The sequence below is a fragment of the Chamaea fasciata genome, unplaced genomic scaffold, assembly GCF_029207755.1.
Source record: "Chamaea fasciata isolate MVZ Bird 193981 ecotype frontalis unplaced genomic scaffold, bChaFas1.0.hap1 SCAF_31, whole genome shotgun sequence".
In the NCBI taxonomy this organism is placed as follows: domain Eukaryota; kingdom Metazoa; phylum Chordata; class Aves; order Passeriformes; family Sylviidae; genus Chamaea; species Chamaea fasciata.
Genome location: NW_027094116.1, coordinates 3,344,546 through 3,365,343, shown reverse-complemented (window position 1 = coordinate 3,365,343; position 20,798 = coordinate 3,344,546). Strand labels below are relative to the sequence as shown.

Here is a 20,798-nt window from a genome sequence, read left to right as displayed (position 1 = left end):
CCCCCTGGTGTCACCCACTGTCACATGTCCCTGTCCCATCTCCTCCATCCACCACCATTGTCCCTGTCCCCAACAGGTCCATCCGCTGCCACCTGTCACTGTCCCCATTCTTGATCCACTTCCATGTCCCTGTCCCAACTTCTCCATCCATTCCTGTGTCGCTGTCCCAGCTCCTCCATCCATCCTGTCCCAGCTCCTCTATCCCTGCCATTGTCCCTGTCCCCAACACTTCCATCCATTCCTGTGTCACTGTCCCAGCTCCTCCACCCCTGCCCTTCCCCAACACTTCCATCCACTGCTGTGTGTCACTGTCCCCAAGGGCTGCATCCACTGCCATGTGTCACCGTGCCAGCTCCTCCATCCCTGCCGTGTCCCTGCCCCAGTTTCTCCCTCTGTCCCTGTCCCAGCTCCTCCGTCCCTGCCACGTCCCTGTCCCCAACGGTTTCATCCACTGTCATGTCCCTGTGCCCAAGGACTCCATCCACTGCCTTGTGTCACTGTCCCAGCTCCTGCACCCCATCCATGTCCCTGTCCCCGCTGCCCGCGTCCCTGTCCCCGCTGCCCGTGTCCCTGTCCCAGTTTCTCCACCCCTGCCATGTCCCTGTCCCCAACACTTCCATCCGTTCCTGTGTCCCTGTCCCAGCTCCTCCACCCCATCCACGTCCCTGTCCCCGCTGCCCGTGTCCCTGTCCCAGTTTCTCCATCCCTGCCATGTCCCTGTCCCCAACACTTCCATCCATTCCTGTGTCCCTGTCCCATCTCCTCCACTCCTGCCATGTCCCTGTCCCCGCTGCCCGTGTCCCTGTCCCACGTCCCCCCGCAGTGCCCCGTGGGCTCGGCGGGTGTCCCTGTCCCCACGGTGCCACCTGGCCCCGGTGGCCGCCAGCCGAGGGGCCGGTCCGGGGGGGTGGGCTCCGCGCCCGGAACCCCCCCCGGGGCCCAGCTGCCACCTCCGGCCACCGCCGGCTTTGTCCCCGCGTCCATCCCCATCCGCGCTCGGGCTGTCCCCGCCGTGTCCCCGCGGTGGCCGGCCGGGGTCCGGCGGGCCGGGCGCTGCCGGATTAATTAGGGGGTACGAGCGGAGCAGGGCGGCAGCCACGCACAGCTCGGAGCCACTCACTCATCCCGCAGGAATCCTCCCCACGGGGAGGAGCGGCCCCGGCCCAGCGCCTAAAAGGGCCCCGCACGGGCCGGCTGCCCTCGGAGCCTCGGAGCCTTCAGCGTCCTCCTCCTCCTCCTCGGCCATGGCAGGGCACGGCGCCAGCCTGCTCCTGCTCCTCGGGATCCTGCCAGGTAGGGCGGGAGGGACCCCGCGATGGCGGCTGCCCGAGGGAGCCCGGGGATGCTCCGGGCGTCACTGACACACCTGCGGGGCAGGTGGCACCGAGCCCCGTGTGTCACCGCGGCTGGCGGGGGGTGACAGCACCCGGGGGACAGGACAGGTGGCACCGAGCCCCGTGTGTCACCGCCGCTGGCGGGGGGTGACAGCACCCGGGGGACGGGACAGGTGGCACCGAGCCCCGTGTGTCCCCGTGTCACCGCCGCTGCCCCGTGTGTCCCCGTGTCACCGCGGGTGTCAGGGGGTGACAGCACCCAGGGGACAGGGCAGGGGGCACCGAGCCCCGTGTGTCACCGCCGCTGGCGGGGGGTGACAGCACCCGGGGGACAGGGCAGGTGGCACCAAGCCCCGTGTGTCCCCGTGTCACCGCGGCTGGCAGGGGGTGACAGCACCCGGGGGACAGGACAGGTGGCACCGAGCCCCGTGTGTCCCCGTGTCACCGCGCCTGGCAGGGGGTGACAGCACCCAGGGGACAGGGCAGGTGGCACCGAGCCCCGTGTGTCCCCGTGTCACCGCGCCTGGCAGGGGGTGACAGCACCCAGGGGACAGGGCAGGTGGCACCGAGCCCCGTGTGTCCCCGTGTCACCGCGCCTGGCAGGGGGTGACAGCACCCAGGGGACAGGGCAGGTGGCACCGAGCCCCGTGTGTCCCCGTGTCACCGCGGCTGGCAGGGGGTGACAGCACCCGGGGGACAGGGCAGGTGGCACCGAGCCCCGTGTGTCCCCGTGTCACTGCGGGTGTCAGGGGGTGACAGCACCCAGGGGACCGGGACATCCCCGCGGGCGCCCGATGTGGGAGATGTGACCCCCGGGTGTGGGGTTACAGGTGTGGGGTGTTTGGGGCTGCAGGTGTGGAGTGTTTGGGGCTGCAGGTGTGGGGTGTTTGTGGCCGCAGGTGTGTCGGGGCACAGGTTTGGGGTGCGATAGGTTCTTGTGCCCCACGGCTGGGGAGCTGCAGGTGTGGGGTCAGGGGATCTCGGGGCACAGGTTTGGGATGCCCTGAGTCCCTACCCTGTCCCTGGACTCCAGAGGGTGCCAGGTGTGGAGTTCCAGGTGTGTCGGGACACAGATTTGGGGTGTGATGGATCCCTGTTCCCTGTCCCTGCTCCCCACAATTTGGGGGACTGCAGGTGTGGGGTTCCAGGTGTGTCAGGGCACAGGTTTGGGGTGCCGTAGGTCCCTGTCCCCCACTGATGAGGTGCTGCCAGGTGTGGGGTCAGGGGGTGCTACCAGGTGTGTGGGGACACGAATTTGGGGACCCTGCACTCTGCAGGTGGGGAAATGCAGGTGTGGGGTTCAAGGTGTGTCAGGTCACAGGTTTGGGGTTCAGTGGGTCCCTGTGCTGCAGGTGTGGGGTTCAAGGTGTGTCAGGTCACAGGTTTGGGGTTCAGTGGTCCCTGTGCTGCAGGTGTGGGGTTCAAGGTGTGTCAGGTCACAGATTTGGGGTTCAGTGGTCCCTGTGCTGCAGGTGTGGGGTTCAAGGTGTGTCAGGTCACAGATTTGGGGTTCAGTGGTCCCTGTGCTGCAGGTGTGGGGTTCAAGGTGTGTCAGGTCACAGGTTTGGGGTTCAGTGGTCCCTGTGCTGCAGGTGTGGGGTTCAAGGTGTGTCAGGCACAGATTTGGGGTTCAGTGGTCCCTGTGCTGCAGGTGTGGGGTTCAAGGTGTGTCAGGCACAGATTTGGGGTTCAGTGGTCCCTGTGCTGCAGGTGTGGGGTTCAAGGTGTGTCAGGCACAGATTTGGGGTTCAGTGGTCCCTGTGCTGCAGGTGTGGGGTTCAAGGTGTGTCAGGTCACACGTTTGGGGTTCAGTGGTCCCTGTGCTGCAGGTGTGGGGTTCAAGGTGTGTCAGGTCACACGTTTGGGGTTCAGTGGTCCCTGTGCTGCAGGTGTGGGGTTCAAGGTGTGTCAGGCACAGGTTTGGGGCTCTCTGTGCCCCATCCCTGGGTCAGGAGCTGCAGCTGTGGGGCCGAGGGGGCTCTGGGTGTCATTTTGGGGGGTGACAGCGCCGTTCCGGGGGGTGGCAGTGCCATTTCGGGGGCGCTCTGGGTGCCATTTCAGGGGCTGACAGTGGCATTTTGATGGGTGACACTCCCGTTTTGGGGGGTGACAGTCCCATTTCGGAGGGTGTCAGTCCCCTTTCGGGGGGTGACAGTCCCATTTCGGAGGGTGTCAGTCCCCTTTCGGGGGGTGACACTCCCATTTCGTGTGGCGACACTCCCGTTCGGTGCGGTGACAGTCCCGCTGTGTCCCCAGCTCTCCTGGTGGCCGTCAGGATCAACGGCAAGGGCCGGGAGGTTCTGTACCTGGCCAAGGGCGACTCGGTCAAGCTGGGCTGTCCCTACGTCCTGGAGCCTGAGGACAACGGACCCCAGGGCGTGGGGATCGAGTGGATCCAGATCCAGCCCGAGAGACCCGGCCCCGAGAATGTGGTGAGGGCATCGGGCACGCCGGGGAGGGGTCGGGGGGCTTGGGGGGGCTCGGCGGGGACGGGGGGGACAGGCAGGGACAGACAGGACAGGACAGGCAGGGACAGATAGGACAGGGAAGGTGCGGCAGGGTAGGAAAGGTCTGGAAGGACAGAGAAGGACCGGCAGGGTCTGGAAATGCCGGGCAGGAAAGGGACAGGGAAGGGACAGGCAGGACAGGGAAGGGTCAGGCAGGACAGGGAAGGGACAGGCAGGACAGGGAAGGGTCAGGGAAGGGACAGGCAGGACAGGGAAGGGACAGGCAGGACAGGGAAGGGTCAGGCAGGACAGGGAAGGGACAGGCAGGACAGGGAAGGGACAGGCAGGACAGGGAAGGGACAGGGAAGGGACAGGCAGGACAGGGAAGGGACAGGCAGGACAGGGAAGGGTCAGGCAGGACAGGGAAGGGACAGGGAAGGGACAGGCAGGGTCTGGAAATGCTGGGCAGGAAAGGGACAGGGAAGGGACAGGCAGGACAGGGAAGGGACAGGCAGGACAGGGAAGGGACAGGCAGGACAGGGAAGGGTCAGGGAAGGGACAGGCAGGACAGGGAAGGGACAGGCAGGAGAGGAAAGGGACAGGCAGGAGAGGAAAGGGACAGGGAAGGGACAGGCAGGAGAGGGAAGGGACAGGCAGGACAGGGAAGGGACAGGCAGGACAGGGAAGGGACAGGCAGGAGAGGAAAGGGACAGGGAAGGGACAGGCAGGGTCTGGAAGTGCTGGGATGGGAAGGATGAAGCAGGACAGAGAGGGCAGGCAGGGAAGGGAAGGCTGGGAAGGGCAGGAAAGGTCTGGAAGGACAGAGAAAGACCTGGTAGGACAAGCAGGGTTTGGAAGCCCGGCAGGACAGGAAGGGACAGGGAAGGTCGGGAAGAGCAGGGAAGGGACAGGCGGGGTTTGGAAATGCTGGGATGGGAGGGATGAAGCAGGGCAGACAGGGACAGGAAGGACAGGGAAGGGACAGGCAGGGTCTGGAAGTGCTGGGATAGGAAGGATTAAACAGGACAGGCAGGGCAGGGAAGGTCTGGCAGGGCAGGAAAGGCTTGGAAGGACAGAGAAAGACCTGGCAGGACAGGCAGGGTTTGGAAGCCCGGTAGGACAGGCAAGGACAGGCAGGACAAGGTGGGATGGGCTGGGATCAGATGGAACCCAGGTGAGCAGGCAGGGACAGGGAAGATCTGGAAAAGCAGGGAAGGACCAGGCAGAGTGTGGAAATGCAGGGATGGGACGGATGAGCAGGGACAAGCAGGACAGGCAGAACAGGGAAGGTCGGGAAGGGCAGGAATGACCAGACAGGGTCTGGAAAGGTTGGGCAGGAAAGGGACAGGCAGGACAGACAGGACAGGGAAGGACCAGGCAGGGTGTGGAGGGATGAAGCAGGACAGGCTGGGATTTGGGATTTGGGATTTGGGATTTGGGATGGGATGGGATGGAGCCCAGGTGAGCAGGCTGGACAGGTTGGGACAGGCAGGACAACAGGACAGGGAAGGTGTGGAAGGGCAGGGACAGGCAGGGCAGGGCAAGACCGGCCAAGGCAGAGGGACAGGTGGGGACAGGCAGCGTCTGGGAGTGCCAGGCTGGGACAGGCAGGGACAAGGACAGGCAGGGAAAAACAGGGACAGGGAAGGTCTGGCAGCGTCTGGGAGTGCCAGGCTGGGAAGGACAAAGCTGGGCTGGGCTGGGCGGGGATGGAGCCCAGCCGAGGAGGCAGCGACAGGCAGAACAGGTACAGGCAGGTACAGGCAGGGGAAATAAACAGGGACAGGCAGGGAAAAACAGGGACAGGCAGGGAAAAACTGGGACAGGCAGGACAGGTACAGACAGGTCCAGGCAGGGGGAAAACTGGGACAGGCAGAACAGGTACAGGCAGGTACAGGCAGGGGAAATAAACAGGGACAAGCAGGGAAAAACTGGGACAGGCAGGACAGGTACAGGCAGGTCCAGGCAGGGGGAAAACTGGGACAGGCAGGGAAAAACTGGGACAGGCAGGACAGGTACAGACAGGTCCAGGCAGGGGGAAAACTGGGACAGGCAGGGAAAAACTGGGACAGGCAGGGGAAAAAAAAAGGGGGGGACAAGCAGGACAGGTCCAGGCAGGGAAAAAAAAACAAGGACAGGCAGGGGAAAACAGGGACAGGCAGAGAAAGGAAGGAGCAGGCAGGGACAGAAGGGACAGGAAGGGACCAGACAGGGACAGAGAGGGACGAGGAGGGCAGGGAAGTGCCAGGACAGACAGGACAGGGAAGGCCAGACAGGCAGAGGCAGGGAAGGAGCAGGGACAGGCAGGAAGAGGCAAACACTCAACCTGAGAAACCCCACTGAGCCAGAGCACAACGCAAAACACCTGGATGTGAACCCAAAGCCAGCCTTAAACTGACCTTAACCCTAACTGCAACCCAACCCAAACCAAACTGTAACCCCAAAACCCACCCTTAACCCAACCCAAGCAACCTTAACCCAACCCCAACTTAAACCAAACCCTAATTCTAACCCAACCCAAGCCAAACTCCAACTCAACCAACCCGACCCCAACCTTAATCCAAACCATAACTAACCTTAACCCTAAACTAAACCAGACCCAAATCCTAAGCCAAACAAAACCAAGAACTACCCCAACCACATCCCCAACCAACCTTAACCCAACCCAAACCCTAATCCTAACCCAAACCAAACTAACCCAAAACCTGCCCTAACCCGATCCAACCAATGTTAACCCAACCTAAACCCAAGCCTAACCTTAACCCTAACTCAACACAAAACAAACCCTACCAAAACCCTGCCCTGAGCCTAACCCCAACCAACACTAACTCAACCCAAGGAACCTTAACCTTAACCTAAAGCCAAGCCAAACTCTAACGCTAATCCCAACCCAAACCCTAAATGAGAAAGCTGCCCTAAGCACATCCCCAACCAATCCTAACCCAACCCCAACAACCTTAACTCAAACCAAACCCAACCCACATCCGAATCCTAACCCAAACCAAACCCACATCCTAATACTAACCTAACCCACATGCAGATCCTAACCCAACCCAAACTCTGACCCCAACCAAACCAAACTAAACCCTAATCCACCTAAACCACATCCCCAACCCCACCCAGCCCTAACCCAACTCAACCAAACTTAACTCAAACCCTACGGCAAACCCAACCCAAACCCAAACCAAACCCAAGCCTAACCCCATCCCCAACCCCACCCAACCCAAACTCTAATCCTAACACAACCTAAACCCAACCTAAACCCAACCCAAACTCCAACCTAAACCCAACCCTCAACCGAAGACTCAACCCTAACCCAAACCCGACTGTAATCCTAACCCAACCCCAACCCAAACCCCAACCCTAACCCAAATGCAACCCAATCAAACACAAAACCAAAACCAGAAACATACCCTAACGTAACCAACCCAAACCAAAACCAAACCGAAACCAACCCAACCCAAACCCAACTCAAACCCAAACCAACACCAAACCAAACCAAACCCAAACCAAACCCTAATCCTAACTCAACCAAATCCAAACCAATCCAACCCAAACCAAGACAAACCCAAACCCCAATCCTGACTTAACCAAATCCAAACCAAACCAAACCCAACCCAACCCAAACCCTAATCCTAACTCAACCAAATCCAAACCAACCCAACCCCTAATCCTAACTTAACCAAATCCAAACCCAAACCAATCCAACCCCAACCCAAACCAACCCAACCCAAACCCAACTCAAACCCAAACCAGCACCAAACCAAACCCAAACCAAACCAAACCCTAATCCTAACTCAACCAAATCCAAACCAATCCAACCCAAACCAAGACAAACCCAAACCCCAATCCTGATTTAACCAAATCCAAACCAAAACCAACCCAACCCAAACCAAGCCAAACCTAAACCCCAATTCTAACTCAACCAAATCCAACCCAAACCAAACCCAAACCCAACTCAAACCAAACCCTAATCCTAACTTAACCAAACCCAACTCAACCCAACCCCTAATCCTAACTTAACCAAATCCAAACCCAAACCAATCCAACCCCAACCCAAACCAATCCAAACCCAAACCTAACCCAACCCCTAATCCTAACTTAACCAAATCCAAACCCAAACCAACCAAACCCAAACACAAACCCTAATCCTAACTCAACCAAATCCAACCCAACCCAACCCCTAATCCTAACTTAACCAAATCCAAACCCAAACCAATCCAAACCCAAACACAAACCCTAATCCTAACTCAACCAAATCCAACCCAACCCAACCCCTAATCCTAACTCAACCAAATCCAAACCCAAACCAATCCAACCCCAACACCAAACCAACCCAAACCAAACCCAAACCCTAATCCTAACTCAACCAAATCCAAACCCAAACCAATCCAACCCCAACACCAAACCAACCCAAACCAAACCCAAACCCTATTCCTAACTCAACCAAATCCAACCCAAACCAAACCCAAACCTAACCCAACCCCTAATCCTAACTCAACCAAATCCAAACCCAAACCAATCCAAACCCAAACCCAAACCCTAATCCTAACTCAACCAAATCCAACCCAACCCCTAATCCTAACTTAACCAAATCCAAACCCAAACCAATCCAAACCCAAACACAAACCCTAATCCTAACTCAACCAAATCCAACCCAACCCAACCCCTAATCCTAACTTAACCAAATCCAAACCCAAACCAATCCGAACCCAACCCAAACCAAAGCCAACCCCTAATCCTAACTCAACCAAACCAAATCCAACCCAACCCCACCCCCGCCCCGCCCGGCGTCCCCAAGGCCGCCCTGACGTCCCCGCGCGTGTCCCCAGTTCCTGTCCTACCAGGACCACCACGTGAACTACGGCAGCGGCTCGGGGCTGCAGGACCGCGTGGCCTTCGTGCAGACGGACCCGGGGCAGCGCGACGCCTCCATCCGCCTGGCCGACCTGCAGGAGAGCGACACCGGCACCTACCAGTGCCGCGTCAAGAAGAACACGGTGGCCGTGCACGAGGTCATCGTCACCGTGCAAGGTGAGGACACTTCCCCCGGTGGGGGCCCGGTGTCACCTGTCCCCTCCCCGCCCCGTGCCGAGGTGGCGTTGGTTTGGTGTGGTCGTGTTCAGTCTTCTGGGGGCAGTGGCGGTGTCACCTGTGCCCTTCTCATGTGACCCTTGGTGGCCCTAAAAGTGTCACCTGTGCCCCTCTCATGTGGCTCTTGGTGGCCCTAAAAGTGTCACCTGTGCCCCTCTCATGTGGCTCTTGGTGGCCCTAAAAGTGTCACCTGTGCCCCTCTCATGTAGCCCCCACTGGCACTGGCGGTGTCACCTGTGCCCCTCTCTCACGTGGCCCCCGGTGGCCCTGACAATGTCCCCTGTCCCCCCTCCAGGTGGCCCTGACAGTGTCCCGTGTCCCCCCGCCCCAGGTGACTCCTGTTCCCCCACTCCCAGGTGTCCCCTCTCCTGGGTGGCTCCTGGTGACCCCGATGTGGCTCTGACCGCGTCCCTTGTCCCCCTCCTGTGTCCCCTGGTGGCCCTGACAGTGTCCCCTGTCCCCTCCTGGCTGTCCCCTGTGCCGTGTGACCCCTTTGATTCCCCTCGACTGTCCCTGGCGGTGTCCCCTGTCCCCTTCCCGGCTGTCCCCTCCCTGTCCCTTGTCCCCTCGGCTCTCCATAACAGTGTCCCCGTCCCCCTCCTGCGTGTCCCTGTCCCCTCGGTTGTCCCTGCCGCTGTCCCGTTGTCCCTGACGGTGTCCCCCCTGTCCCCGGTGTCCCCGCGGGTGTCGCCGGTGTCCCCGCTGTCCCTGCCGTGTCCCCGCTGTCCCTGACGCTGTCCCCGGTGTCCCCATCGCTGTCCCCGCCGTGTCCCCGGTGTCCCTGACGCGTCCCCCGTGTCCCAGCAGAGAAGCCGGCGGCGCCGCAGTGCTGGAGCGAGGGGGAGCTGCTCGAGGGGGGCTCGGTGCTGCTGCGCTGCTTCAGCCGGGGGGGCACCGCGCCCCTCTCCTACCAGTGGGCCAAGCTGGCCGAGGGCTACGGGGGGGGCCGCCTGCCCTCGGGGACCCTGCAAGGTGGGTCACGGGGGGGCTGGGGGGTCCAGGGGGGGTTTGGGGAGGGGTCTCTGCCCTCGGGGACCCTGCAAGGTGGGTCACGGGGGGTTTGGGGGGTCCAGGGGGGGTTTGGGGAGGGGTCTCTGCCCTCGGGGACCCTGCAAGGTGGGTCACGGGGGGGCTGGGGGGTCCAGGGGGGGTTTGGGGAGGGGTCTCTGCCCTCGGGGACCCTGCAAGGTGGGTCACGGGGGGTTTGGGGGCGTCCAGGAGGGTTTGGGGGGGCTCAGAGGGGATTTAGGGGGGTTTTAGGGGGTCCAGAAGGGTTTTAGGGGGGTCCTTGCCCTCGGGGACCCTGTAGGGTTGGTGAGACCACCCCCCTTCCCAGGGGGAGTTCTGGGGGTTTTAGGGGGGTCTGTGCCCTTGGGCACCCTGGAAGGTGGGTCAGGGGATTTTGGGGGGCTCGGGGGGGTTCCCTGGCCGGGGGTGCGCGTGGCAGGGAGGGGGGTCCGTGTGTCCCTGTGTCCATGTGTCCCTGTGTGTCCATGTCCATGTGTCCGTGTCTGTGTGTCCATGTCCCTGTCACCTGTGTCCATGTGTCCATGTCCGTGTGTCCTTGTCCGTGTGTCCGTGTCCGTGTTTCCATGTCCGTGTGTCCATATCCGTGTGTCCGTGTCCGTGTGTCCGTGTCTGTGTGTCCCTGTGTCCATGTGTCCATGTCCATGTCCGTGTGTCCGTGTGTCCATGTCCATGTGTCCATGTCCGTGTGTCCGTGTCTGTGTGTCCCTGTGTCCATGTGTCCATGTCCATGTGTCCATGTCCGTGTGTCCGTGTGTCCGTGTACGTGTGTCCCTGTGTCCATGTCCATGTGTCCGTGTCCGTGTGTCCATGTCCGTGTGTCCCTGTGCCCATGTGTACCTGTGTGTCCATGTCCGTGTGTCCGTGTCTGTCTCCATGTCCCTGTCACCCATGTCCATGTCTGTGCCTGTGTGTCCATGTCCGTGTGTCCGTGTCTGTGTGTCCATGTCTGTGTCCATGTCCCTGTCACCCGTGTCCATGTGTCCATGTCCCTGTGTCCGTGTCTGTGTGTCCGTGTCTGTGTGTCCATGTCCGTGTGTCCCTGTATCCATGTCCCTGTGTCCCTGTGTCCATGTCCGTGTGTCCATGTCCGTGTGTCCGTGTCTGCCTCCATGTCCCTGTCACCCATGTCCGTGCCTGTGTGTCCATGTCCGTGTGTCCCTGTGTGTCCAGGTCCATGTGCCCATATCCCTGTCACCTGTGTCCGTCTGCCCGTGTCTGTCTGTCCATGTCCGTGTGCCTCCTGTGTCTGTGTCCATATCTGTGTGTCCGTGTGTCCGTGTCTGTGCATCCATGACCCTGCATCCGTGTCCATGTGTCCATGTCCCTGTGTCCATGCATCCGTGTCTGTGTGTGTCCGTGTGTCCATGTCTGTGTGTCCATGTGTCCATATCCCTGTCACCCGTGTCTGTGTGTCCGTGTCTGTGTGTCCGTGTCTGTGTGTCCGTGTCCCTGTGTCCGTGTCCATGTCCCTGTGTCCATGTCCCTGTCACTCGTGTCTGTGTGTCCGTGTCCCAGTGTCCATGCATCCATGTCTCTGTGTGTCCCTGTGTGTCCCTGTGTGTCCATGTCCCTGTGTGTCCATGTCCCTGTGTCCCTGTGTCTCCCTGTCCCTGTGTGTCCCTGTGTCTCCCTGTGTGTCCCTGTCCCTGTGTGTCCATGTCCCTGTGTGTCCATGTGTGTCCCTGTCCCTGTATGTCCATGTCCCTGTGTGTCCCTGTCCCTGTGTGTCCCTGTCCCTGTGTGTCCCTGTATGTCCCTGTGTGTCCATGTCCCTGTGCGTCCATGTCCCTGTGTGTCCATGTCCCTGTGTGTCCCTGTCCCTGTGTGTCCTTGTCCCTGTGTGTCCATGTCCCTGTGTGTCCCTGTGTCTCCCTGTGTGTCCTTGTCCCTTTGTGTCCCTGTCCCTGTGTGTCCATGTCCCTGTGTGTCCATATCCCTGTGTGTCCATGTGTGTTCCTGTGTGTCCCTGTCCCTGTATGTCCCTGTGTCCCTGTCCCTGTGTGTCCATGTGTGTTCCTGACCCTGTGTGTCCCTGTCCCTGTGTGTCCCTGTGTGTCCCTGACCCTGTGTGTCCCTGTCCCTGTGTGTCCCTGTGTGTCCCTGTGTGTCCCTGTATGTCCCTGTCCCTGTGTGACCCTGTGTGTCCATGTCCCTGTGTGTCCCTGTGTGTCCCTGTCCCTGTGTGTCCATGTCCCTGTGTGTCCCTGTGTGTCCCTGTATGTCCCTGTGTGTCCATGTCCCTGTGTGTCCCTGTGTGTCCCTGTCCCTGTGTGTCCATGTGTGTCCCTGTCCCTGTGTGTCCCTGTCCCTGTGTGTCCCGGTGTCCCCGTGTCCCCACACACCCTCTCGGCGTGGCTCAGGTGGCCCCGAGGTGACAGTGCCACCCTGTCCCCCGCAGGCCGTGCTCCGGGTGACCTCCTGATCCGCAGCCTGACGGCGGCACACGCTGGCACCTACCAGTGCCGTGTCACCAACCGCGTGGGCTACTCGGTGTGCCAGCTGAACCTGAGCCCGGGACCCCGTGAGTGACACTGGGGACACTGGGGACACTGGGGGGACACTGGGGACACGGGGTGTGCCAGCTCAACCTGAGCCCGGGACCCCGTGAGTGACACTGGGGACACTGGGGGGACACTGGGGACACGGGGTGTGCCAGCTCAACCTGAGCCCGGGACCCCGTGAGTGACACTGGGGACACTGGGGGGACACTGGGGACACGGGGTGTGCCAGCTGAACCTGAGCCCGGGACCCCGTGAGTGACATTAGGGACACTGGGGACACTGGGGGGACACTGGGGACACGGGGTGTGCCAGCTCAACCTGAACCCGGGACCCCGTGAGTGACACTGGGGACACTGGGGGCACTGGGGACACTGGGGGCGACACAGGGTGGCACCGGGATGTCTCAGGTGCCGAGGTGGCCCAAGGGTGTCACTGTGTGGCACCAGGGCTGGCTCTGGGTGTCACCGGGCTGTCCCTGGCGTCCAGGCTGGCACCGGGCTGGCTCTGGGCGGCTCGGGGTGGCACTGGGGTGGCACTGGGGTGGCACCGGGCTGGCTCTGGGCGGCTCGGGGTGGCACTGGGGTGGCACTGGGGTGGCACTGGGCGGCTCTGGGCGGCGCTGGGTGTCCCTGGCAGCCGGCGGAGGCCGGCGGTGACAGGCTGTGTCCCCGCGGCAGGCGGGCGCCAGGCCGGCATCATCGTGGGCTCCATCCTGGGCTCCCTCCTCCTCCTCAGCCTCCTGGGGCTGCTCATCTGGGCCCTGATCGCCCGCTACCAGCGCAAGGAGTGCCAGCGGGCCTGCAGCGACTGCAGGTGGGCACCGCGGGGACACGGGGGGTGTCACTGGGCTGTACTGGGATGTACTGGGCACCACTGGGCTCTACTGGGCACCAGTGAGTGGCACTGGGCTGTACTGGGCACCAGTAACTGGTACTGGACTGCACTGGGCTGTACGGGGCTGTACTGGGCTCTACTGGGCACCAGTGACTGGCATTGGGCTCTACTGGGCTCTACTGGGCTCTACTGGGCACCAGTGACTGGCATTGGGCTCTACTGGGCTGTACTGGGCTCTACTGGGCTCTACTGGGCACCAGTGACTGGCATTGGGCTCTCCTGGGCTCTACTGGGCACCAGTGACTGGCATTGGGCTGTACTGGGCTGTACTGGGATGTACTGGGCTCTACTGGGCTCTACTGGGCTCTACTGGGCTCTACTGGGCTCTACTGGGCACCAGTGACTGGCATTGGGCTCTACTGGGCTCTACTGGGCTCTACTGGGCACCAGTGACTGGCACTGGGCTGTACTGGGATGTACTGGGCTCTACTGGGCTCTACTGGGCACCAGTGACTGGCATTGGGCTGTACTGGGCTCTACAGGGCTCTACTGGGCACCAGTGACTGGCATTGGGCTCTACTGGGCTCTACTGGGATGTACTGGGCTCTACTGGGCTCTACTGGGCTCTACTGGGCACCAGTGACTGGCATTGGGCTCTACTGGGCTCTACTGGGCTCTACTGGGCACCAGTGACTGGCACTGGGCTGTACTGGGATGTACTGGGCTCTACTGGGCACCAGTGACTGGCATTGGGCTCTACTGGGCTCTACTGGGCTCTACTGGGCTCTACTGGGCACCAGTGACTGGCATTGGGCTCTACTGGGATGTACTGGGCTCTACTGGGCGCCAGTGACTGGCACAGGTGGGTGGCACCGGGCACTGAGGGACACCAATGGGTGTCACCAGGCACGGCTGGGTGTCACAGGGACACTGAGGGACACCAGTGGGTGTCACCAGGCACGGGTGGGTGTCACAGGGACACTGAGGGACACCAGTGGGTGTCACCAACCACAGGCGGCGCCCGCGGGGGCCACCAAAAGCCGCCAAGCCCCAACCCCCACCCCACCCCCCCCCCCGGCCCGGGGACACCCGCGGGTGGCACTGACGCGGTGTCGCGGGCTGTCCCCGCAGCACGGGTGGCACCATGCCCCGGCCCTGCGCCGCCTGCGCCCACCACTCGTACTCTCCGCACGGCATCAGCTACATGCAGTGCCAGCACGGCGACAGCGACGAGCGCGCCGCCGCCCTGCTCTGCAACGACGGCATGCGACACCAGGTGACGTGCCCCGCGCTGTGACACCGCGGGCGGCCCCCGCTGTCCTCCCCCCGCGGCGGCACCGCGGGGCTGGGGACGGCGACAGCGACAGCGACGGCGACAGAGAGAGCCCGCCCCTGAGACCGACGGCAGGAGCGGCTGTCACCGCTCTAAAACCCCTCGAAATCCCACAGAATGCCTCAAAATCGCTCGAAATTCTACAAAATCCTTCAAAATTAAAAAAAAAAACAATCCCTTCCCGGAGTTCCCCCCGCGGGGACACTGAGGTGACAGCGACAGCGACAGAGAGAGCCCGCCCGTGAAACCGACGGCAGGAGCGGCTGTCACCGCTCTAAAACCCCTCGAAATCCCACAGAATGCCTCAAAATCGCTCGAAATTCTACAAAATCCTTCAAAATTAAAAAAGAAAAAAATTCCCTTCCCGGAGTTCCCCCCGCGGGGACACTGAGGTGACAGTGACAGCGACAGCGACAGAGAGAGCCCGCCCGTGAAACCGACGGCAGGAGCGGCTGTCACCGCTCTAAAACCCCTCGAAATCCCACAAAATGCCTCAAAATCGCTCGAAATTCTACAAAATCCTTCAAAATTAAAAAAAAAATAATCCCTTCCCGGAGTTCCCCCCGCGGGGACACTGAGGTGACAGCGACAGCGACAGAGAGAGCCCGCCCGTGAAACCGACGGCAGGAGCGGCTGTCACCGCTCTAAAACCCCTCGAAATCCCACAAAATGCCTCAAAATCGCTCGAAATTCTACAAAATCCTTCAAAATTCCCCAAAAATTCCCTCTCCGGAGTCCCCTCGCGGGGCCACCGCAGTGCCGGCGACAGCGACAGCCCGCCCGAAAAATTGACGTGAGGAGCGGCTCCCACTGCCCGAAATCCCACAAAATTCCCCCCAAATCCCCCCAAATCCCCTCCCGGCCACCCCCACTCCGCTGTCACTTTGGGTTTTTTGCTTTATTTTGGGCTTTGGCCCCGTTTTTTACCCCCCTTCCCCGATTTTCAGACTCTCCCAGTTCCCCCCAATTCCCAAATTTCTCCCAATTCCCAAATTTTCCCCCCATTCCCAGACCCTCTCCCGGTTTTCCAGCCCCACCGCCCGCGGTATTTATTGTCACCCGCTGTCACCGCCCGCCCTCACATTTGGGCTTTTTTGGGGTTTGTTTGGGTGGCGGGTTTTTTTTTGGGGGGGGGGAGTGTCGGGAATTGCGGTTTGGAAAGAACCGAAAGGAAAACGAATCCCGAAAAACAAAACAAACCAAAAAAAAAAAAAAAAAAAAAAAAAAAAAAAAAAAAAGGAAAAGGAGGAAAAAAAAAAAAACCCGGAAGAAAGGAAATGGAATAAAATTGAGTGAATTGAGAGCGGGAGTGGCGTGACGTGGGATGGGGACATGGGGGACAGGGGAGGGGACAGGGATGGGGACAGGGGAGGGGACAGACGGGGCAGGGATGGGGACAGACGACAGGGATGGGACGGAGGGGACAGGAGGTGACAGACCGAGCAGGACACTCCAAGCCAAGGATGCGACACTCGCGTCCCCAGCCCGCCCCTCTCAGCGAGCGCGGTGGCCGGAGGTGGCCTCTGTCCCCTCCCGCGGTGGCCTCTGTCCCCTCCCGCAGGGGACACGGGGCTGAGCCGGGGAACAGGGGACGCGTGTCCCTGTCCCCTCCTGTCCTTAGTCCCCTGTCCCTTCGCGTCCCCTCTTGTCCCCGTCCTCTACTGTCCCTCCGTGTCTCCCTTGTCCTTGTCCCTGTCCCCTCCTGTCCCCATCCTCTCCTGTCCCTGTCCCCTCCTGTCCCTGTCTCTGTCCTATCCTTGTCCCATCCCTGTCCCTGTCCCCATCCCTGTCCCTTCCTGTCCCCATCCTCTCCTGTCCCCGTCCCTGTCCCGGCGCTGGGACCAGCCCGGGAGGGGGCGGAGTCAACGGAAGAGGGCGTGACCACCGGAAAGGGGCGTGTTCTTTGCTAATGACGCACTTGGCCCCGCCCCCTCCGGGGCCGGTTAGCGGCCGCCAGGGGGCGCTGGCGGCGGTTGCCGGGCAACCAAACATGGCGGGGCAGGTGGGGGAAGGGACGGGGGGGAAAAAGGGGGGAAAAACGGGGAAAAATGGGAAAAAGGGGGAAGAAAGGGGGGTAAAACGGGGCGGGGAAAAGGGGGGGCAGAGAGAGGGGGAAAAAAAGGGGCAAAAAGGGGCAAAAAAGGCGGTTAAAGGAGTTAAAAAAGGGGTAAGAAAAGGGGGGGTGGGGTAAAAAAGCGGGGGGAAAAGGGAAGGAGGGAGAGAGGGGGAAGAAGGGGCAAAAAAGGGGGGGATGGGGTCAAAGGGGGTAAAACAGGAGGTTAAAAAGAGGGTTAAAAGGGGGTAAAAAAGGGGATTAAAAGGGGGCAAAAATGAAGTAAAAAGGGGAGGTAAAAGAGGGGTAAAAGTGGGGTAAAAAGGGGATTAAAAAGGGGTAAAAAACGGGGCACAAAGGGGTAAAAAATGGGGGGATGGAGGCAAAGTGGGGGGAAGGGGAGAGTGGGGGAAGAGGGGCAAAAGGGGGGACAAAGGGGGGTTAAAAAGGGGTACGAAAGGGGGAAAAAGGTTCTAAGGGGGGAAAACGGGGGTGAAAAGGTGTAAAAAAGGGGGTAAAAAGGGATTAAAGGGGGGTAAAAAAGGGGGGGAAAGGAGGAGAAAAGGGGGACAAGGGGGGGACAAGGGGCTCAGCAGCCTCGGGGGGTCTCGGGGGGGGTCCCGGCTCTGATCAGGCCCTCCCCTCCCCTCCCCTCCCCTCCCCTCCCCCCCCAGTACGAGGACGCCTTCAGCCCCCCCCGCATGCAGTGCTGGACCGTGCCCCGCCCCCCCCGGAAGGTACCCACGGGACCCCCCCAAAAAACCCCCCCGAGCTGGGGGGCCGGGACCCCCCAAACCCCACCCCAGGACCCCCAAACCCCCTCCTGGGACCATCAGGACACCCCAAACCCCACCCCAGGACCCCCAAACCCTCTCCTGGGACCATCAGGACACCCCAAACCCCATTCCAGGACCCCCAAACCCCCTCCCCGGGACCACCAGCCCCACCCAGCCCAGTCCTGACCCCCCAAATCCTACCCCAGGACCCCCAAACCCTCTCCTGGGACCATCAGGACACCCCAAACTCCATTCCAGGACCCCCAAACCCCACCCCAGGACCCCCAAACCCTCTCCTGGGACCATCAGGACCTCCCCATCCCACTCCTGAGCCACCCCAAACCCCACCCCAGGACCCCCAAACCTCCTCCCGGGACCCTCAAACTCCCTCCTGAGACCACCGGCCCCACCCAGCCCAGTCCTGGCCCCCCAAATCCCACCCCAGCACCCCCAAACCCTCTCCTGGGACCATCAGGACACCCCAAACCCCATTCCAGGACCCCGAAACCCCACCCCAGGGCCACCAGGACCCCCCAAACCCACTCCTGACGCCCCCCAAACCCCACCCCAAGATCCCCAAACTCCTCCCAGGACCTCCAAACTCCTCCCCAGGGCCACTAGGACTCCCCCCAACCCCCTCCTGGGACCACCAGGACCCCCCCATCCCACTCCTGACCCACCCCAAACCCCACCCCAGGACCCCCAAACCCCCTCCCGGGACCCCCAAACCCCCTCCCGGGACCCTCAAACTCCCTCCTGAAACCACCAGCCCCACCCAGCCCAGTCCTGACCCCCCAAATCCCACCCCAGGACCACCAGGACCCCCGTGGGACCCCCCAAACCCGCCCCCCCTGACCGCCCCCCTCGCCCCCCCAGCTGCCCACCCCGCGCCCCCCCACCGCCTTCATCGCCGACGACCGCGGGCACCTCCTGCCGCACGCGCCCCGCTCCCAGGTGACCCCCCCAAGAACGGGATTTGGGGGGCGGGCACCCCACCTGGCGGGGGGCACACCTGGCCCCCAGCGCCGCGGGTGTCCCGCAGGTGTCGCCGTGGGGGACATTCCTGGGGACGTGGGACATGCCGGCCCGGATCCCCCCGGCCTGGGTGGACGTGAGCGCCCGCGAGCCCCGCGCCGCCAGCGCGCTGCTCCGGGGACAGCGCCGGGAGCTGCGGAGAGCGGGCAACGGCATCGTCACCTGCGTCACCGGACAGGTGACACACCTGGGACACACCTGGGACACACCTGGGGGACACGGGGACACACCTGGGGACACACAGGGACAGACAGGGACAGCCCCGGGAGCTGCGGAGAGCAGGCAACGGCATCGTCACCTGCGTCACCGGACAGGTGACACACCTGGGACACACCTGGGGGACACGGGGACACACTTGGGGACACACAGGGACAGCCCCGGGAGCTGCGGAGAGCGGGCAACGGCATCGTCACCTGCGTCACCGGACAGGTGACACACCTGGGACACACCTGGGACACACCTGGGGGACACGGGGACACACCTGGGGACACACAGGGACAGCCCCGGGAGCTGCGGAGAGCAGGCAACGGCATCGTCACCTGCGTCACCGGACAGGTGACACACCTGGGGGACACGGGGACACACTTGGGGACACACAGGAACAGCCCCGGGAGCTGCGGAGAGCAGGCAACGGCATCGTCACCTGCGTCACCGGACAGGTGACACACCTGGGACACACCTGGGGGACACCTGGGGGACACGGGGACACACCTGGGGACACACAGGGACAGCCCCGGGAGCTGCGGAGAGCGGGCAACGGCATCGTCACCTGCGTCACCGGACAGGTGACACACCTGGGACACACCTGGGGGACACCTGGGGGACACGGGGACACACCTGGGGACACACAGGGACAGCCCCGGGAGCTGCGGAGAGCGGGCAACGGCATCGTCACCTGCGTCACCGGACAGGTGACACACCTGGGACACACCTGGGACATCCATGGAATACACTGGGACACAGCCAGAATGCACATGGGGACACTCCAGGGACACTGAGGGGACACCCTGGGGACACTCGGGGGACACCCCCGGGGCTCAGGGAGCGGTGGGGAGCAGGAGGTGGCACCGAACAGGCGGGACAGGGGACACCGGGGACATGGGGACAGGGATAGGGGACAGGGACAGGGATGGGGGATTTGGAGGTAAAAGGGGACATGGGGACACGGGGATGGGGGATTTGGGACAGGGGAATATGGGGGAACAGAGGGATAATGGGGGACAGGGGGACAATGGGGGGACAGGGGAACAGTGGGGGCACAGGGGGAACGGGGGGGGGGGGACAAAAGTAGACAGGGATTGGGGACAGAGGGGTAGGGGACACGGGAATAAAGGGGGGACATGGGGATGGGGGACACGGGGACCCCAAACCGCCCCTTTGGCGGGGTCCCCACCCCGGGGACACGCCGTGACCCCCGTGTCCCTCCTCCCCACAGCTCCAGCAGCCCTGGGACACGGAACCTTCCGGAAAGGATCTGGGGGGGCCCAGCGGGGGCTCCCCCCGCCCTGAGGCCCCAAGCCCTGGGGACAGCCCCGGCGGGGGGTCCTGTCCCCAAAGTCTCCCCAGATCTGGGGGGTCCTGTCCCCAAAGTCCCCCCAGATCTGTGGGACCCTGTCCCCAAAGTCCCCCCAGATCTGGGGGACCCTGTCCCCAAAGTCCCCCCAGATCTGGGGGGTCCTGTCCCCAAAGTCCCCCCAGATCTGTGGGACCCTGTCCCCAAAGTCCTCCCAGATCTGGGGGACCCTGTCCCCAAAGTCCCCCTGGCTTGGGGAGACCCTGTCCCTAAAGCCACCCTGGCTGTGGGGGATCCTGTCCCCAAAATCCCCCCGGTTCTGGGGTCCCCCCCAAGCCCCTGGAGGTGGCTTTGCTGTCACTGTCCCCTCCCCTGGGGACAATCCCCCCCCTCCCCCAATCCCACCTTTCCCTCCCCTCGGGGGGGGGGCACAGGAGGGTCCCCCCCCCAAAAAAAGGGGGAAATAAAGGCTGGGAAATGCAGGAAACCCTCGGGATGAGCCCAAATCCATTCGGGATTTAGGGTTTGGCTCTGCTGCTGTCTCCTCTTCCTCCTCCTCCTCCTCCCCCCTGGTTCCAGGGTTATTAATTGGGAAATTAATTGGGGATGGGATCAAACACCCCCCCCCCAGTCCCCCCCTGCTACCCCAAAATCCCAGCCAGAAGAAGATTTTCCCCAAAAAAATCCTGGATTTTTCCAGGAGAATCTCCCAAACCTGCCAGGCTCATCCCTGCTCCTCCAAAACCTACAAATTCCAGTTTTTTTCCATATTTTTCCAATTGGAAATGAAATCAAACCCCCAACCCCCCCTCCTGCCACCCCAAAATCCCGACCAAGAAAAGATTTTTT

The 20,798-nt window shown here is 62.0% G+C and overlaps 3 protein-coding genes across 3 annotated transcripts; all 3 read left to right on the top strand.

Annotated features, from left to right (window-relative positions):
* Positions 1 to 1,244: 1,244 nt before the first annotated feature.
* LOC136302950 (V-set and immunoglobulin domain-containing protein 8-like) lies at positions 1,245 to 15,284 on the top strand. Its single transcript, XM_066206526.1, has 8 exons — positions 1,245 to 1,293; positions 2,266 to 2,391; positions 3,591 to 3,766; positions 8,614 to 8,815; positions 9,683 to 9,847; positions 12,303 to 12,425; positions 13,083 to 13,218; positions 14,371 to 15,284. Exons 1-8 carry the CDS (start codon positions 1,245 to 1,247, stop codon positions 14,534 to 14,536), a joined length of 1,143 nt encoding a protein of 380 aa, XP_066062623.1. The 3' UTR covers positions 14,537 to 15,284.
* Positions 10,734 to 12,279, top strand: LOC136302874 (keratin-associated protein 10-4-like). The gene is given in 4 exon segments (XM_066206467.1): positions 10,734 to 10,737; positions 11,075 to 11,227; positions 11,230 to 11,630; positions 12,265 to 12,279. Coding segments are annotated over 4 exon segments (573 nt in total).
* Positions 15,285 to 16,562: 1,278 nt separating the features above from the next.
* CFAP126 (cilia and flagella associated protein 126) lies at positions 16,563 to 20,537 on the top strand. Its single transcript, XM_066206525.1, has 5 exons — positions 16,563 to 16,574; positions 17,300 to 17,362; positions 18,278 to 18,355; positions 18,444 to 18,614; positions 20,529 to 20,537. The coding sequence occupies exons 1-5, from the start codon at positions 16,563 to 16,565 to the stop codon at positions 20,535 to 20,537; spliced, it is 333 nt and encodes a 110-aa protein (XP_066062622.1).
* Positions 20,538 to 20,798: the final 261 nt, after the last annotated feature.

Coding starts and splice junctions, on each gene's coding strand:
- LOC136302950 (XM_066206526.1), top strand. CDS start 1,245: ATGGCAGGGCACGGCGCCAGCCTGCTCCTGCTCCTCGGGATCCTGCCA. Junction 2,392..3,590: donor TGCCAGGTGTGGAGTTCCAG/GTGTGTCGGGAC, acceptor CTGTGTCCCCAG/CTCTCCTGGTGGCCGTCAGG. Junction 13,219..14,370: donor CGGGCCTGCAGCGACTGCAG/GTGGGCACCGCG, acceptor CTGTCCCCGCAG/CACGGGTGGCACCATGCCCC.
- CFAP126 (XM_066206525.1), top strand. Junction 17,363..18,277: donor TGCCCCGCCCCCCCCGGAAG/GTACCCACGGGA, acceptor TCGCCCCCCCAG/CTGCCCACCCCGCGCCCCCC. Junction 18,356..18,443: donor CGCACGCGCCCCGCTCCCAG/GTGACCCCCCCA, acceptor GGTGTCCCGCAG/GTGTCGCCGTGGGGGACATT.